The sequence below is a fragment of the Mytilus galloprovincialis genome, chromosome 9 (genome assembly GCF_965363235.1).
Source record: "Mytilus galloprovincialis chromosome 9, xbMytGall1.hap1.1, whole genome shotgun sequence".
Classification (NCBI taxonomy): Eukaryota; Metazoa; Mollusca; class Bivalvia; order Mytilida; family Mytilidae; genus Mytilus; species Mytilus galloprovincialis.
The window spans coordinates 27,243,823-27,264,167 of NC_134846.1; the positions used below are offsets into that span (position 1 = coordinate 27,243,823).

Sequence of the window (20,345 nt, forward strand, 5' to 3'; positions counted from 1 at the left end):
TTACGGATATGGAATAGGGAATTAGTAACGAATAGGTAACGAATAGGGAATAGGTAACGAATAGGGAATAGGGAATTAGTAACGAATACGTAACGAATAGGGAATAGGGAATTAGTAACGAATAGGGAATAGGGAATTAGTAACGAATAGGTTACGAATATGGAATAGGTAAAGAATAGGGAATAGGGAATAGGTAACGAATAGGTAACGCATAGGGAATAGGGAATTAGTAAAGAATAGGTATCGAATAGGGAATAGGGAATTAGTAATGAATAGGTAACGAATAGGGAATAGGTAACGAATGGGGAATAGGTAACGAATAGGGAAAAGGTAACGAATAGGTAACGAATAGGGAATAGGGAATTAGTAACGAATAGGTAACGAGTAGGGAATAGGGAATTAGTAACGAATAGGTAACGAATAGGGAATAGGAAATTAGTAACCAATAGGTCACGAATAGGGAATAGCTAACGAATAGATAACGAATAGGGAATAGGGAATTAGTAACGAATAGGTTACGAATATGGAATAGGGAATTAGTTACAAATAGGTAACGAATAGATATGGGGAATTAGTAACGTATAGGAATAGGTAACGAATAAGGAATAGGGAATTAGTAACGAATACGTAACGAATAGGGAATAGGGAATTAGTAACGAATAGGGAATAGGTAACGTATAGGTAACGAATAGGGAATAGGGAATTAGTAACGAATAGGGAATAGGGAATTAGTAACGAATAGGTAACGAATAGGGAATAGGAAATTAGTAACCAATAGGTCACGAATAGGGAATAGCTAACGAATAGATAACGAATAGGGAATAGGGAATTAGTAACGAATAGGTTACGAATATGGAATAGGGAATTAGTTACAAATAGGTAACGAATAGATATGGGGAATTAGTAACGTATAGGAATAGGTAACGAATAAGGAATAGGGAATTAGTAACGAATACGTAACGAATAGGGAATAGGGAATTAGTAACGAATAGGGAATAGGGAATTAGTAACGAATAGGTAACGAATATGGAATAGGTAAAGAATAGGGAATAGGGAATAGGTAACGAATAGTTAACGAATAGGGAATAGGGAATTAGTAACGAATAGGTAACGAATAGGGAATAGGGAATTAGTAATGAATAGGTAACGAATAGGGAATAGGTAACGAATGGGGAATAGGTAACGAATAGGGAATAGGTAACGAATAGGTAACGAATAGGGAATAGGGAATGAGTAACGAATAGGTAACGAATAGGGAATAGGTGACGAATAGGGAATAGGTAACGAATAGGTAACGAATAGGTAACGAATAGGGAATAGGGAATTAGTAACGAATAGGTAACGAATAGGTAATAGGAAATTAGTAACCAATAGGTCACGAATAGGGAATAGGTAACGAATAGGTAACCAATAGGTAACGAATAGGGAATAGGGAATTAGTAACGAATAAGTAACGAATAGGGAATAGGGAATTAGTAACGAATAGGTAACGAATATGGAATAGGTAAAGAATAGGGAATAGGGAATAGGTAACGAATAGGTAACGAATAGGGAATAGGGAATTAGTAACGAATAGGTAACGAATAGGGAATAGGGAATTACTAACGAATAGGTAACGAATAGGGAATAGGTAACGAATAGGGAATAGGTAACGAATAGGTAACGAATAGGGAATAGGGAATTAGTAACGAATAGGGAATAGGTGACGAATATGGAATAGGGAATAGGTAACGAATAGGTAACGAATATGGAATAGGGAATTAGTAACGAATAGGTAACGAATAGGGAATAGGGAATTAGTAACCAATAGGTAACGAATAGGTAACGAATAGGGAATAGGAAATTAGTAACCAATAGGTCACGAATAGGGAATAGGTAACAAATAGATAACGAATAGGGAATAGGGAATTAGTAACGTATAGGTTACGAAGATGGAATAGGGAATTAGTTACAAATAGTTAACGAATAGATATAGGGAATTAGTAACGAATTCGAATAGGGAATAGGGAATAGGTAACGAATAGGGAAAAGGGAAAAGGTAACAAAAAGGTTACGAATAGGGAATAGGGAATAGGTAACGAATAGGTAACGAATATGGAATAAGGAATAGGTAACGAATAGGGAATAGGTAACGAATAGGTAACGAATAGGGAATAGGGAATAAGTAACGAATAGGTTACGGATATGGAATAGGTAACGAATAGGTAACACAATAGGGAATAGGAAATAAGTAACGAATAGGTAACGAAGAGCGAATAGGGAATTAGTAACAAAAAGGTAACGAATAGGGAATAGGGAATTAGTAACGAATAGGTAACGAATAGGGAATAGGGAATTAGTAACGAATAGGTAACGAATAGGGAATAGGGAATAGGTAACGAATAGGTAACGAATAGGGAATAGGGATATAGTGGCGAATAGTTAACGAATAGGGAATAGGGAATTAGTAACGAATAGGTACCAATAGGGAATAGGTAACGAATAGGTAACCAATAGGTAACGAATAGGGAATAGGGAATTAATAACGAATAAGTAACGAATAGGGAATAGGGAATTAGTAACGAATAGGTAACGAATATGGAATAGGTAAAGAATAGGGAATAGGGAATAGGTAACGAATAGGTAACGAATAGGGAATAGGGAATTAGTAACGAATAGGTAACGAATAGGGAATAGGGAATTACTAACGAATAGGTAACGAATCGGGAATAGGTAACGAATAGGGAATAGGTAACGAATAGGTAACGAATAGGGAATAGGGAATTAGTAACGAATAGGGAATAGGTGACGAATATGGAATAGGGAATAGGTAACGAATAGGTAACGAATAGGGAATAGGGAATTAGTAACGAATAGGTAACGAATAGGGAATAGGGAATTAGTAACGAATAGGTAACGAATAGGTAACGAATAGGTAACGAATAGGGAATAGGAAATTAGTAACCAATAGGTCACGAATAGGGAATAGGTAACGAATAGATAACGAATAGGGAATAGGGAATTAGTAACGAATAGGTTACGAAGATGGAATAGGGAATAGGTAACGAATAGAGAATAGGTAACGAATAGGTAACGAATAGGGAATAGGGAATTAGTAACGAATAGGTAACGAATAGGGAATAGGTAACGAATAGGGAATAGGGAATTAGTAACGAATACGTAACGAATAGGGAATAGGGAATTAGTAACGAATAGGTTACGAATATGGAATAGGTAAAGAATAGGGAATAGGGAATAGGTAACGAATAGGTAACGCATAGGGAATAGGGAATTAGTAAAGAATAGGTATCGAATAGGGAATAGGGAATTAGTAATGAATAGGTAACGAATAGGGAATAGGTAACGAATGGGGAATAGGTAACGAATAGGGAATAGGTAACGAATAGGTAACGAATAGGGAATAGGGAATTAGTAACGAATAGGTAACGAGTAGGGAATAGGGAATTAGTAACGAATAGGTAACGAATAGGGAATAGGTGACGAATAGGGAATAGGTAACGTATAGGTAACGAATAGGGAATAGGGAATTAGTAACGAATAGGGAATAGGGAATTAGTAACGAATAGGTAACGAATAGGGAATAGGAAATTAGTAACCAATAGGTCACGAATAGGGAATAGCTAACGAATAGATAACGAATAGGGAATAGGGAATTAGTAACGAATAGGTTACGAATATGGAATAGGGAATTAGTTACAAATAGGTAACGAATAGATATGGGGAATTAGTAACGTATAGGAATAGGTAACGAATAAGGAATAGGGAATTAGTAACGAATACGTAACGAATAGGGAATAGGGAATTAGTAACGAATAGGGAATAGGGAATTAGTAACGAATAGGTAACGAATATGGAATAGGTAAAGAATAGGGAATAGGGAATAGGTAACGAATAGTTAACGAATAGGGAATAGGGAATTAGTAACGAATAGGTAACGAATAGGGAATAGGGAATTAGTAATGAATAGGTAACGAATAGGGAATAGGTAACGAATGGGGAATAGGTAACGAATAGGGAATAGGTAACGAATAGGTAACGAATAGGGAATAGGGAATGAGTAACGAATAGGTAACGAATAGGGAATAGGTGACGAATAGGGAATAGGTAACGAATAGGTAACGAATAGGTAACGAATAGGGAATAGGGAATTAGTAACGAATAGGTAACGAATAGGTAATAGGAAATTAGTAACCAATAGGTCACGAATAGGGAATAGGTAACGAATAGATAACGATTAGGGAATAGGGAATTAGTAACGAATAGGTTACGAATATGGAATAGGGAATTAGTTACAAATAGGTAACGAATAGATATAGGGAATTAGTAACGAATAGGGAATAGGGAATAGGTAACGAATAGGGAATAGGGAATAGGTAACAAAAAGGTTACGAATAGCGAATAGGGAATAGGTAACGAATAGGTAACGAATAGGGAATAAGGAATAGGTAACGAATAGGGAATTGGTAACGAATAGGTAACGAATAGGGAATAGGGAATTAGTAACGAATAGGTAACGAATAGGGAATAGGGAATTAGTAACGAAAAGGTAACGAATAGGTAATAGGGAATTAGTAACGAATAGGTAACGAATAGTTATAGGGAATAGGGAGTTAGTAACGAATAGGGAATAGGTAACAAATAGGTAACGAATAGGGAATAGGGAATAGGTAACGAATAGGGAATAGGGAATTAGTAACGAATAGGGAATAGGGAATTAGTAACGAATAGGTAACGAATAGGGAATAGGGAATTAGTAACGAATAGGTAACGAATAGGGAATAGGGAGTTAGTAACGAATAGGGAAAAGGTAACAAATAGGTAACGAATAGGGAATAGGTAACGAAAAGAGAATAGGTAACGAATAGGGAATAGGGAATTAGTAACGAATAGGGAATAGGGAATTAGTAACGAATATGTAACGAATAGGGAATTAGTAACGAATAGGGAATAAGGAATAGGTAACGAATAGGTAACAAATAGGGAATAGGAAATTAGTAACGAATAGGTCACGAATAGGGAATAAGTAACAAATAGGTAACAAACAGGAAATAGGGAATTAGTAACGAAATAGGTAACAAATAGGGAATAGGTAACTAATAGGGAATAGGGAATAGGTAACGAATAGGTGACAGATAGGTAATACGAAATTAGTAACAAATAGGTAACGAATAGGGAATAGGGAATTAGTAAAGAATATGTAACGAATAGGGAATAGGGAGTTAGTAACGAATAGGGAATAGGTAATAGGTAACAAATAGGTAACGAATAGGGAATAGGAAATAGGTAACCAATAGGTTACGAATAGGAATTAGTAACGAATAAGTAACGAATAGGTAATAGGTAACGAATAGGGAATAGGGAATAGGTAACGAATAGGGAAAAGGTAACGAATAGGGAATAAGGAATTAGTAACGAATAGGTTACAAATAGGGAATAGGGAATTAGTAACAAATAGGTAACGAATAGGGAATAAGGAGTTAGTAACGAAGAGGGAATAGGGAATAGGTAACAAATAGGTAACGAATAGGTAACGAATAGGGAATAGGGAATAGGTAACGAATAGGTAACAAATAGGGAATAGGAAATTAGTAACGAATAGGTCACGAATAGGGAATAGGGAATTAGTAAAGAATAGGTAACCAATAGGTAACGAACAGGAAAAAGGGAATTAGTAACGAAATAGGTAACAAATAGGGAATAGGTAACTAATAGAGAATAGGGAATAAGTAACAAATAGGTGACGGATAGGTAATAGGAAATTAGTAACAAATAGGTAACGAATAGGGAATAGGGAATTAGTAAAGAATAGGTAACCAATAGGTTACGGATAGGGAATAGGGAATAAGTAACGAATAGGTAAGAGGGAATTAGTAACAAATAGGTAACGAATAGCTATAGGGAATAGGGAGTTAGTAACGAATAGGGAATAGGTAACAAATAGGTAACGAATAGGGAATAGGGAATAGGTAACGAATAGGGAATAGGGAATTAGTAACGAATAGGGAATAGGGAATAAGTAACGAATAGGTAACGAATAGGGAATAGGGAATTAGTAACGAATAGGTAACGAATAGGGAATAGGGAGTTAGTAACGAATAGGGAAAAAGTAACAAATAGGTAACGAATAGGGAAAAGGTAACGAAAAGAGAATAGATAACGAATAGGGAATAGGGAATTAGTAACGAATATGTAACGAATATGGAATTAGTAACGAATAGGGAATAGGGAATAGGTAACGAATAGGTAACAAATAGGGAATAGGAAATTAGTAACGAATAGGTCACGAATAGGGAATAAGTAACAAATAGGTAACAAACAGGAAATAGGGAATTAGTAACGAAATAGGTAACAAATAGGGAATAGGTAACTAATAGGGAATAGGGAATAGGTAACGAATAGGTGACAGATAGGTAATAGGAAATTCGTAACAAATAGGTAACGAATAGGGAATAGGGAATTAGTAAAGAATAGGTAACCAATAGGTTACGGATAGGGAATAGGGAATAAGTAACGAATAGGTAACGAATAGGGAATAGGGAATTAGTTACGAATAGGTAACGAATAGGGAATAGGGAATTAGTAACGAATAGGGAATAGGTAACGAATAGGTAACGAATAGGGAATAGGGAATAGGTAACGAATAGGTTACGAATCGGGAATAGGGAATAGGTAACGAATAGGGAATAGGGAATTAGTAACGAATAGGTAACGAATAGGGAATAGGTAACGAATAGGTAACGAATAGGTAACGAATAGGGAATAGGGAATTAGTAACGAATAGGTAACGAATAGGTAATAGGAAATTAGTAACCAATAGGTCACGAATAGGGAATAGGTAACGAATAGATAACGATTAGGGAATAGGGAATTAGTAACGAATAGGTTACGAATATGGAATAGGGAATTAGTTACAAATAGGTAACGAATAGATATAGGGAATTAGTAACGAATAGGGAATAGGGAATAGGTAACGAATAGGGAATAGGGAATAGGTAACAAAAAGGTTACGAATAGCGAATAGGGAATAGGTAACGAATAGGTAACGAATAGGGAATAAGGAATAGGTAACGAATAGGGAATTGGTAACGAATAGGTAACGAATAGGGAATAGGGAATTAGTAACGAATAGGTAACGAATAGGGAATAGGGAATTAGTAACGAAAAGGTAACGAATAGGTAATAGGGAATTAGTAACGAATAGGTAACGAATAGTTATAGGGAATAGGGAGTTAGTAACGAATAGGGAATAGGTAACAAATAGGTAACGAATAGGGAATAGGGAATAGGTAACGAATAGGGAATAGGGAATTAGTAACGAATAGGGAATAGGGAATTAGTAACGAATAGGTAACGAATAGGGAATAGGGAATTAGTAACAAATAGGTAACGAATAGGGAATAGGGAGTTAGTAACGAATAGGGAAAAGGTAACAAATAGGTAACGAATAGGGAATAGGTAACGAAAAGAGAATAGGTAACGAATAGGGAATAGGGAATTAGTAACGAATAGGGAATAGGGAATTAGTAACGAATATGTAACGAATAGGGAATTAGTAACGAATAGGGAATAAGGAATAGGTAACGAATAGGTAACAAATAGGGAATAGGAAATTAGTAACGAATAGGTCACGAATAGGGAATAAGTAACAAATAGGTAACAAACAGGAAATAGGGAATTAGTAACGAAATAGGTAACAAATAGGGAATAGGTAACTAATAGGGAATAGGGAATAGGTAACGAATAGGTGACGGATAGGTAATAGGAAATTCGTAACAAATAGGTAACGAATAGGGAATAGGGAATTAGTAAAGAATAGGTAACCAATAGGTTACGGATAGGGAATAGGGAATAAGTAACGAATAGGTAACGAATAGGGAATAGGGAATTAGTTACGAATAGGTAACGAATAGGGAATAGGGAATTAGTAACGAATAGGGAATAGGTAACGAATAGGTAACGAATAGGGAATAGGGAATAGGTAACGAATAGGTTACGAATCGGGAATAGGGAATAGGTAACGAATAGGGAATAGGGAATTAGTAACGAATAGGTAACGAATAGGGAATAGGGAGTTAGTAACGAATAGGGAATAGGTAATAGGTAACAAATAGGTAACGAATAGGGAATAGGAAATAGGTAACAAATAGGTTACGAATAGGGAATTAGTAACGAATAAGTTACGAATAGGTAATAGGTAACGAATAGGGAATAGGGAATAGGGAATAGGTAACGAATAGGGAAAAGGTAACGAATAGGGAATAGGGAATTAGTACCGAATAGGTTACAAATAGGGAATAGGGAATTAGTAACGAATAGGGAATAGGGAGTTAGTAACGAATAGGGAATAGGGAATAGGTAACAAATAGGTAACGAATAGGGAATAGGGAATTAGTAACGAATAGGTCACGAATAGGGAATAGGGAATTAGTAAAGAATAGGTAACCAATAGGTAACACACAGGAAAAAGGAAATTAGTAACGAAATAGGTAACAAATAGGGAATAGGTAACTAATAGGGAATAGGGAATAGGTAACGAATAGGTGACGGATAGGTAATAGGAAATTAGTAACAAATAGGTAACGAATAGGGAATAGGGAATTAGTAAAGAATAGGTAACCAATAGGTTACGGAGAGGGAATAGGGAATAAGTAACGAATAGGTAACGAATATGGAATTGGGAATTAGTTACGAATAGGTAACGAATAGGGAATAGGGAATTAGTAACGAATAGGGAATAGGTAACGAATAGGTAGGGAATAGGGAATAGGTAACGAATAGGTTACGAATAGGGAATAGGGAATAGGGAGTTAGTAACGAATAGGGAATAGGTAATAGGTAACAAATAGGTAACGAATAGGGAATAGGGAATAGGTAACAAATAGGTTACGAATAGGGAATAGGGAATAGGTAACGAATACGGAATAGGAAATTAGTAACGAATAGGTAAGGAATAGGGAATAGGAAATTAGTAACGAATAGGGAATAGGGAATTAGTAATGAATAGGTAACGAATAGGGAATAGGGAATTAGTATTGAATAGGTAACGAATAGGGAATAGGGAATTAGTAATGAAAAGGTAACGAATAGGGAATAGGGAATAGGTAACGAATAGGTAACAAATAGGGAATAGGGAATTAGTAACGAATAGGGAATAGGTAACGAATAGGTAGGGAATAGGGAATAAGTAACGAATAGGTTGCGAATACGGAATAGGGAATAGGGAATAGGTAACGAATAGGGAATAGGGAATTAGTAACGAATAGGTAACGAATAGGGAATAGGGAGTTAGTAACGAATAGGGAATAGGTAATAGGTAACAAATAGGTAACGAATAGGGAATAGGTAACAAATAGGTTACGAATATGGAATAGGGAATAGGTAACGAATACGGAATAGGAAATTAGTAACGTATAGGTAAGGAATAGGGAATAGGATATTAGTAACGAATAAGGAATAGGGAATTAGTAATGAATAGGTAACGAATAGGGAATAGGGAATTAGTAATGAATAGGTAACTTATAGGGAATAGGGAATAGGTAACGAATAGGGAATAATAGGGAATTAGTAACGAATAGGTAACGAATAGGGAATAGGGAATTAGTAACAAATAGGTAACGAATAGGGAATAGGTAACGAATAGGGAATAGGGAATAAGTAACAGATAGGTAACGAATAGGGAATAGGGAATTAGTAACGAATAGGTAACGAATAAGGAATAGGGAATAGGTTACGAATAGGTAACAAATAGGGAATAGGAAATTAGAAACGAATAGGTAACGAATAGGGAATAAGTAACGAATAGGTAACGAATAGGGAATAGGGAATTAGTAACGAATAGGTAACGAATAGGGAATAGGGAATTAGTAACGAATAGGTAACGAATAGGGAATAGGTAACGAATAGGGAATAGGGAATTAGTAACGAATAGGTAACGAATAGGTAATAGGTGACGAATATGGAATAGGGAATAGGTAACGAATAGGTAACGAATAGGGAATAGGGAATTAGTAACGAATAGGTAACGAATAGGGAATAGGGAATTAGTAACGAATAGGTAACGAATAGGGAATAGGAAATAAGAAACCAATAGGTCACGAATAGGGAATAGGTAACGAATAGATAACGAATAGGGAATAGGGAATTAGTAACGAATAGGTTACGAATCTGGAATAGGGAATTAGTAACAAATAGGTAACGAATAGATATAGGGAATTAGTAACGAATAGGGAATAGGGAATAGGTAACGAATAGGGAATAGGTAACAAAAAGGTTACGAATAGGGAATAGGGAATAGGTAACGAATAGGTAACGAATAGGAAATAAGGAATAGGTAACGAATAGGGAATAGGTAACGAATAGGGAATAGGGAATTAGTAACGAATAGGTAACGAATAGGGAATAGGGAATTAGTAACGAATAGGTAACGAATAGGTAATAGGGAATTAGTAACGAATAGGTAACGAATAGCTATAGGGAATAGGGAGTTAGTAACGAATAGGGAATAGGTAACAAATAGGTAACGAATAGGGAATAGGGAATTGGTAACAAATAGGTAACGAATAGGGAATAGGGAGTTAGTAACGAAGAGGGAATAGGGAATAGGTAACAAATAGGTAACGAATAGGGAATAGGAAATTAGTTACGAATAGGTAACGAATAGGGAATAGGTAACGGATAGGGAGTAGGGAATAGGTAACGAATAGTTAACGAATTGGGAATAGGAAATTAGTAACGAATAGGTAACGAATAGGGAATAGGAAATTAGTAATGAATAGGTAACGAATAGGGAATAGGGAATTAGTAACGAATAGGGAATAGGTAACGAATAGGTAACGAATAGGGTATAATAGGGAATTAGTAACGAATAGTGAATAGGAAATTAGTCACGAATAGGTAACGAATAGGGAATAGGGAATTAGTGACAGATAGGTGACGAATAGGGAATAGGGAATTAGTAACGAATAGGTAACGAATAGGGAATAGGTAACGAATAGGGAATAGGTAACGAATAGGTAACAAATAGGGAATAGGAAATTAGTAACGAATAGGGAATAAGTAACGAATAGGTAACGAATAGGGAATAGGGAATTAGTAACGAAAAGTTACGAATAGGGAATAGGTAACGAATAGGGAATAGGGAATAGTTAACTAATAGGTAACAAATAGGGAATAGGAAATTAGTAACGAATTAGTAACGAATAGGGAATAGGGAATTAGTAAAGAATAGGTAACGAATAGGGAATAGGGAATTAGTAACGAATAGGTAACCAATAGGGAATAGGACATTAGTAACGAATAGGTAACGAATAGGGAAGTTGTAACGAATAGGGAATAGGTAACGAATAGGTAACAAATAGGGAATAGGAAATTAGTAACGAATAGGGAATAAGTAACGAATAGGTAACGAATAGGGAATAGGGAATTAGTAACGAAAAGTTACGAATAGGGAATAGGTAACGAATAGGTAACGAATAGGGAATTAGTAATGAATAGGGAATTAGTAATGAATAGGTAACGAATAGGGACTAGGGAATTAGTAACGAATAGGTAACGAATAGGGAATAGGGAATTAGTAACGAATAGGTAACAAATAGGGAATAGGGAATTAGTTACGAATAGGTAACGAATAAGGAATAGGAAATTAGTAACGAATAGGTAACGAATAGGGAATAGGGAATAAGTAATGAATAGGTAACGAATAGGGAAGAGGGAATCAGTAACGAATAGGTAACGAATAGGGAATAGGGAATAAGTAACGAATAGGTAACGAATAGGGAATAGGTTACGAATAGGGAATAGGGAATAAGTAACTAAATTGACGTCCATGCCTTATTCCCAATTAGAACCATATGCTCCCAGGGCACAGCTTTATACGACTGAAGAGGTCGAACCCTGAACAGTTGGGGCAAGTATGGACACTACATTCAAGCTTGATACAGCTCTGAATTTGGATTGTGATTAAATGGTTGACACAACATAGGTTTCTGACACAGAATAGTTTTGTCCTTAAACTAGATAAATGCTTGTTTAGGGCCCCTTTGGGCCCCTAAATCCTAAACCTTTGGGACCATAATCCCCAAAAACAATCCCAATCTTCCTTTTGTGGTTATAAACATTGGGTTAAATTTTATTGATTTCTATTTACTTATACTAAAGTTAATATCCAGAAACCATCGGTCTTCTGACGAAAAATGACGACTACGACAACGAAGACAACAGCTTGATACTAATATACGACCAATTTGTTTTTAATTTTTACGGTCGTATATAAACAGGAATGTGTTTTTTACAAAGTTTACTTCTGGATACTATCTTATGATCACAAACAAGCTTCTGTCCAAGTTTGGTACACATCCAGGATAGTTTAAGAAAGTTATTAATATTTCAAAAACTTTAACCACAGAGTGAATATTTGTGGACGCCGCCGGGGACTACTATGCCGACGACTACTATGCTGACGACTGAATGTAGGATCACTATAAATAATGTCTTTCTTGTTAATCTCGAATGCATAAATGAATGTTTTAGTAATATTCATATAATTTTATCAACCTTCATACTGGAGTTTGATAATACATGATTAGTTTCACAGAAGTAAAACACCTGTCTTCTTTAGTTCCTAAATGTAAGGGTTATGATAAGCTGCCTTACCCTTAATAGGGGTATGATCCAGGAGAAAGCGTATAAATATATAACCCACAGTGAGTAAATAGTCATTTTTTGTTAATATGTTTAAAATCATTGATTCAAATCAATCAGAAATAAGTAAGGATTTAAATGTGTATACACCTGTCAATAAAATTGTTTGTTAATTTGGTATTTCAACCTAAGAGGGCAAAAGAAATAGAGAGTCCTTAGTGGTTCCAATGAACATAACATTGAACAACAAATTGGAGGACTTACCTGGTTTGTATTGGATACCTAAGTTTCACAAAATTTCAAACAAACAACGGACCATTGCCAGCTCATTCAACTAAACAATTTTCTTTTAGATTCTAAAAAACTCTAAGAACGTCTGGATAATTTCAAATCTTGATCTTTTTCTAATATAAGTTCTATCAAAACTTTTGATTTTCTACCCTGTATAACACTAGTCCCCATGTGAAATTGAAAAATCCCCCAAAAGAAATAATCCACAATGTTTTTCAAGAATAGCAGGAGACTGTCAAGTGCCTGTATCACTTACCTTGGCCTAAATGCATATCTAATAAAATGTTTCACTGAGTACATACAACTGCAAAAGATGAACCCTGAACAGTTCGGGAAAATTTGGACACAATATTCAAGCTTGATTCTGTCTGAATTTGAATTGCGAACAAATTTTCGACATCTAGGTTTCTGACAAAGTATAAATGTGGTCAAAGATCTTGATAATCAATTGCACAAATTATTTTCATTTGTAAATTCTTCTTGAAACCTATCATATAATTTGAAATTTAAAAATTATAAGAAAAAAAAAATATCAACCCCTTTGAAAAATTGGAAAATAAAATCCCCCCAAGCTTTTTGAATAGTGGCAATTACCCCAAAACTCAATCCCAGCCTTCCTTTTTGTGATATGGAACCTTGTGAAAAACAATTTCAGAGAGATCTATACACTACACACAAGTTATTGTTTGGAAACTACAAAAATGCTTGCTTTTGGTCCCTATAACTCTAGAACAGTAAAGGTGATTGCACCAAAATTTAAAATTGATCTGTATATTGTAGTAATAAGCATTGTGTATAAGTAAACTAAAGTTAGGGAACGGACGTACGTACGTACTCCAGAGTGGAGTGGCTACTGTACCTGGTCTATGCTCTGAAAACTCAATTACAACTTACCTTTTGAATTGTAGGTACGTTTGAAATATGAGCAAGTTTTCCAAAGGTGTCTCTGACTTGATCCATATCCAACCCATGTTTTTTTGGTGAGGTAGTAAAATGCTCATGGTTTCTTAAATGACAAATAAAATGTACTTTATTCTATATATATATGATGAGAAAAGAAGTTGATAAAACTTCCAGTTACTGTTAGCAGAAACATATAATACAAGAGATTGGCAACTCTAATAGAGTCTATATAACGGCCAATGAAATCACTTGGCTACCGGAAGTGCTTGGGATGATGATGTGACCTGGGATGAAGATAGGCAAATTCCGCCATTGTTGTAAAGAGAGACGATACGCTTCAAGATTTTTTTATCGTTTATGTCCATTGTTTTCACAGCTAAAGCCTGTAAGTATATTCAAAAGATACATTTTACTAATTCTACTAATTTGTTTATACTATAATGTGCTGCTATGATGATAATAATCAAATACAGACCAATTTAAAGTCGGTGCATTCAGCTTCCCCTCTTTATTGCTGTAGAACTGGTCTGGTCCACAATTTTTTTTTCTTCATAAAACGTAAAAATTTTAAAATGTATAATATTTTTTTTTGTGTTTTTCTACTCCCGATTGTTTTCCCGTTAAAATGAGACTATTTTCGTATAGTTTGGTCAAAAAGTGTTTTCATAAAATACCATCAAAGGGGATTTTTTTTTGCATTGATACCCAAATCCAGCTATGAACTACCAGCAAAGGTGACTAATATTTTCATATTGATATAAAAAAAAACCAGCTACATGTACAATGTGTGTTGGTATCCTACTTTTGTTAAAAAGGGGTATCAAATTATCATTCTTCTTTACAAAGTGGAGGTGTATTATCCATTAAGGTATTTTTATGTCCAACCTTTACAGTCTTCACACTGAATGGCAGCCCAAGATTGCTAAATTGCTCCCGGGTCTGTAAAAATCATATCTACCAACAGAATCTAACTTCGAAATTTCAAAAATAGAGCCTCGGGCCTGTAGATTTAACAGTTCATCGTAATGACTGCCTGTAGGTCCACCTATAGCTAGTGACCTACATGTACAAAAATGTACGTGTACAATAGAAGGGACATTATGTCTTCTGGTCTCTTTGTTTCATCCGTTTGTCCGTCTGTTTTGCTTCAGGTTAAAGTTTTTTGTTAAATAAGATTTTTTTATCCCAATTTCAGGGTTCACTGAATACAACATGTACAATGTCAATGTATATCTGTGGTGATGGTGCAAGTTTCAGGTTAAAGTTTTTGGTCAACATAGTTTTTGACTTGAAACTTAGTACACATGTTCCTTTTGATATGATCTTTCTAATTTAAATTCCAAATAAGATTTTTTACCCCAATTTCATAATAATTTAAAAAAAGAAGATGTGGTATGATTGCCAATGAGATAACTGTCCACAAGAAAACAAAATGACACAGACATTAAGAACTATAGGTCACCGGACGGCCTTCAACAATGAGCAAAGACCATACCACAGTAAGCTATAAAATTTCCCTTTTTGACAATCTCAGTCAATGTTAACCACTGTAATCAGCCCTTCATGTCTTGTGGCATGTTTCCCAAAAAATTTGGATAAAATATCATATATATATATATCCATGTAAAGTTAAAACAATAAGTAGAAGGAGTGTGTTAAGTTAAAATATATATTTATGTATTTATAGTGGATTAAGAAACAAGTAATTTCACGTTTTAGTAACCCCTTTTAACTTAGCCGTTTTACACCTGTGTAGCTGCATTAGCCTGGTCTCTTCAAATCTTCAACAGTGTCTTTTACGTGCAAGAGATATTGCTCTCTCTTAACACAAGTCAGTCATTTATCGTCCCCTTCTGATGGACTAGCATTGATTCTCAAGTCCATACTTGTAAATGGTGTCAAGGAAGAGTCTGAAAGTCATTCCCTGAAATTTTCACACTGGAACGGGTATTGAACCAGGAACTAATGTGTCTGAGATCAATGCACCAGCCAGTACACGACTACTCTCTATTTACTGAACTCCCACCTACTTGTACCTCATTTATATGCCCTGTAGACCATAATTTTTTTTTACAATTTTTTATTAAACACTGTTAAAGTTACAATGTTGCTCCCATAGATTTAATGTAATAGAATTGTTAAGAATATGGTATTCAGTATACCAGCAGTTTATTCGGAACTAAATATACTTGGCTTTATCGTTATCCATTTACACTACGACGTCATACAAAGGAATTCCGGGATTCCCCATGCATTATTGCGCAGTCATATAATAGTTGTTATCCTGATCGGACGTCCCCATTTGATGAGCGGCCTAAAAGAAAACCATTGACTCAAGCCTAGGATTGTGATATTAAAGGTAATATATTGCATACACTATCCCTATAAAATCATTACAGTGGTGTCAGAAGTCGGCACGAATCCACTGATTTACACCGTTAATCGGTGACATCCATTCGCGCCATATTTTCATATTTTTTCTTTGTTTTCGAGAGAGGAAAATCTTTGTTTCTTCTCTCCCGCGATTGTATTATTTCATGGCGCGCTGATTTATCAATACTATTGATATTTGCGCGAGTGATATATTCGTTTCATATTGATTTTGTGATTATCAGACTTTCCGTGGGATAAAATTCCCATCCCCCTTTTTGTAAGACAGTTATAAAATACACAGATTTGCATACACCTAGAGAATAAGACAAAATAACCTTATATAAAAAACTACTAGTGGATATTATTGATTATCTATTTGGTTTACTTCAGGTTTTGTTTATTTATATTAATACAAATCAAACCAGAGCGTCAGATCTTCTGATGTCAGATATCATTTATATGTTTTTCTTTTGTTTTTCATAAATTATTGATACAACTGTGTGCATCAGATCTTCTAATGTCATAGTTGTTATCAAATTATTTTTTTTTAATTTTTTTTAATTGTCTAGTCGGTTTTACCGTCTGAAAAGTGTTCACTCATTAAAGAATGTGTTGATAATAAACTTTCCATCTGATGAGTTGAGCCTTTTTCAATTGATTTTTATAGTTCGTTCTTATGTTGTACTGTTATACCACTGTCCCAGGTTAGGGGGAGGGTTGGGATCCCGCTAACATGTTTAACCCCGCCACATTATTTATGTATGTGCCTGTCCCAAGTCAGGAGCCTGTAATTCAGTGGTTGTTGTTTGTTTATGTGTTACAAATTTGTTTTTCGTTCATTTTTTTACATAAATAAGGCCGTTAGTTTTCTCGTTTGAATTGTTTTACATTGTCTTATCGGGGCCTTTTCTAGCTGACTATGCGGTATGGGCTTTGCTCATTGTTGAAGGCCGTACGGTGTCTGTGTCATTTTGGTCTTTTGTGAATAGCTGTCTCATTGGCAATCATACCACATCTTCTTTTTAATAAAAATGTACTACTATTTGTTGTGAATTGTGTATACATACGTCATTGTTTACAATTTTATACCTGTGTTTAAATAGTAAAAAAAAAATCTGAGTTTAAGAATTTGTATATTTGATATTAAAGAGAAAGACAAATATAAACATATTTGATTGTTTCACTTATGTTTATTTACATTTATGCATATAAAGTTTTGAATATGTATGTCCTTTAACTTAGATGATAATATAAACAGGTTTATTAAAATTAGTTAATCTCTGAAACAGCTTTGCGCGTCAGATCCTCTGATGTCATAGGTGTTTTCAGATTGATTTTTGTTTTTTGCTATACTTGTGTTTTCATTGGCAAATCAGAATAAAATCAATATACCAAATTTTCTGAAATTGTGATTGTATGTAAAAGCGTTTGTGATTATTTAAAAAAAATTGTTTGTGATGTTGTGTTTTTGTGCTTGTGTTTAAAAAAAAAAAGGGTTATTGTTTTGTGATAGTGCTAGTGTCTGTATAGTAATAGCCTATGCGTACATATTACTTTTGTTATTCATCCTGACACTATTCAATTTCTATACAAGTAGTAATATACATTGATTTTTTTTTTTGATTTTTTATAAAAAGTTTATTAGATTTTGGCCATTATGTCGCAACCTATCAATATAAACATAGCTTCATTGGAACAACTTAAACAGATATCAGAAATAAATGACAGAAGAGCACAAAAGATTATTAACAAAAGAGAAGAGAAAGGCTCCCCTCTTATTTTGGAAGACCTAAAACTTATGACGGATATTCCTAATACCATGTGGGATCCACTGATGAAGACTGGGGTTTTAATATTGGAACCATCCGAAGAAATCCAAGAAGGGATCCAAGAAAATGTTACGGGGAAAGCAGAAGAAAATGCCAAAGAAATTAAGAAGATGGCAGCAATGATTAAAAAAATTAAAAACTAGTTTTTCAAATACAGAGAAAGACAAAGCACTAATGAAAGCAGATTATGAACATAGGATTGCAGCTGTAAACCAGGACTTCACAGTTAAGATGAAAAACAGAGAACACGATTACGAACAACAGTATGAAAAACTTGCCAAGAGACATAAGGAAGAAATGGAAGAATTGATTAACAAAGTTAACGAAAGAGAGCTGACATTAAATCAATCTATAGAAGAACGAAATGAACAGATAAAAAAAATACAGATGACTATGAAGACGGAGACAGATGATAAAACCAAGTTACAGGGGATGATTGAAAAATGGTCATTACCAAAAGAGAATCCTAGCATGAAAATAGCCGAAACTAAAGATGAATCTAGTTGGAAAACCAAAACTTATACACACACAGGACAGGGCAGTAAACGACAAGATGGTTCATTGCCACCTAAGATGAGCACATATGATGGTAGGAGTGACTGGCGACCGTACCTTGTTCAATTTAATCATATTGCCAATAGATATAACTGGACGAATCAAAACAGACTGGACAAGCTTATTGAATGTTTGAGAGACAGAGCACTTAACTTTTTTACCACAATACCAAAGTCAGTCCAGGAAGGATACCAAGCTGTTTGTAAAAAGATGGAAGACAGATTTGGAAGAAAGGACTTACCTCATGTTATAAGGAGACAACTGCAAGACCTTCGTAAATTACCAGAGGAACCTCCTGATGAGTATGCAGAGAAACACAGGATCTTGCAACTGATGGGTTTCCAGAAACACCTGATGATTTTATTCAAATAGTTGCCACTGATGCTTTTCTGAAAGAATGCATGGACAAAAAGGCAGCTTTAACAGCGATGGATAAGAATCCTGATAGTTTGGACAGAGCGCTTAAGTATGTGAAGAGTGCTGTTCCCGATCAGAAAGTTATTTTAGGAAATAAAAAGCCTGAGGTTAAAAGGGTAACATTCCACGAAACAGAAACAGACGTGTATGACTCACATGGGGATCATGAATCTACAACAAGTGTAAGAGCTTTGTACAGAAAAGGAGCAAGTGATACTAATGTAATTAGCAGATTTGAGTCAAGACTTAAAAAGACAAAAGAAGATGTTCAGGACACAAAGTCAAGCATCAAACAGATACTGGACATTTTGAAAAGGGGTAATTCAACCAATAGATTCGGACAATCACAAAGATTATCCAGTCCAGGAAGAAGTCTTATTAGAGATAATAAATGCTTTAACTGTGAAGAAGGACATTTTATTGCACAATGTGAAAAACCAAAGAGTAGATCGCCACAAAGATATGGAAACAGGTCAAGGTCACCATCACCAAATGTAAACAGGGAGTCTTTAAACTCCAACGGATTGAAGCAGTAGGCCGACCTTCAACCCATCCAGGTGATATTGGAAGCCCACAACTCTCTCTTTAGACAAACAAACTGAAGTCAATTTATATAAGACAAATATCCCAGACTCAGACGCCAAAACATTATATATTCCTGTAGTGGTGAACAGTAAGAAAACTTTCGAAGTAATAGACACAGCAGCGCAGGTGTCGGTTATAAGTAAAACATATAATGGCCAATAATTCCTTTCTAGTTGTACAATAATTCCGCTGAGCCGGTGTTAAGACTTTACTTGCGAAGCTTACTGTTCTTTCCACTCCATCTTGTATCTGACTTAATTCTGCCCCGATAGATTTTTGTGAAGCATCTGTATCTAGAATAAATAGGTCATCAGGTGTTGGATAACTTAATATCACTGAATTTATCAAAGCTTCTTTAAGATTTTAAAAAGACTGTGTTTGTTCTTCATTCCATGCAAATTCTGCCTTTGGACCAGTAAGTCGATGTAAAGGTTCCGCAATTTCGGCAAATTGTTCTATGTGATCACGATGGTAATTAATAAACCCTATAAAGGATTTTACTTCTTTTCTGTTCCTTGGTGTTGGCCATTTCTTTACAGATCCTATACTGTCAGGGTTCACTGCAACTCCATCGGCCCTGACTATTTTCCACCAAAACTTCACTTGTGTTTGCAGCAGCTGACATTTGCTCGGTTTAAACTTTAAGTTATGCTTCTGGAACCTCGAAAACACTTCACTTAAACTACAGATGTGGTCATCAAAATCTTTGCCTAAAACAATTACATCGTCAAGATATGCTAGAAATTCTTTCCA

At 35.0% G+C, this 20,345-nt stretch overlaps 1 protein-coding gene across 4 annotated transcripts in view; it reads right to left on the reverse strand.

The window, feature by feature from the left end:
• The window catches only part of LOC143044717 (putative E3 ubiquitin-protein ligase HERC4), a 279,500-nt gene that overhangs the window by 144,425 nt on the left and 114,730 nt on the right, over nucleotides 1-20,345 (reverse strand). For all 4 annotated transcript variants that reach the window (XM_076216809.1, XM_076216805.1, XM_076216806.1 and 1 more), the window contains exon 12: nucleotides 13,825-13,936. In XM_076216809.1, coding sequence (XP_076072924.1) covers nucleotides 13,825-13,936 — 112 coding nt within the window. The remainder of the gene's footprint in view (nucleotides 1-13,824; nucleotides 13,937-20,345) is intronic.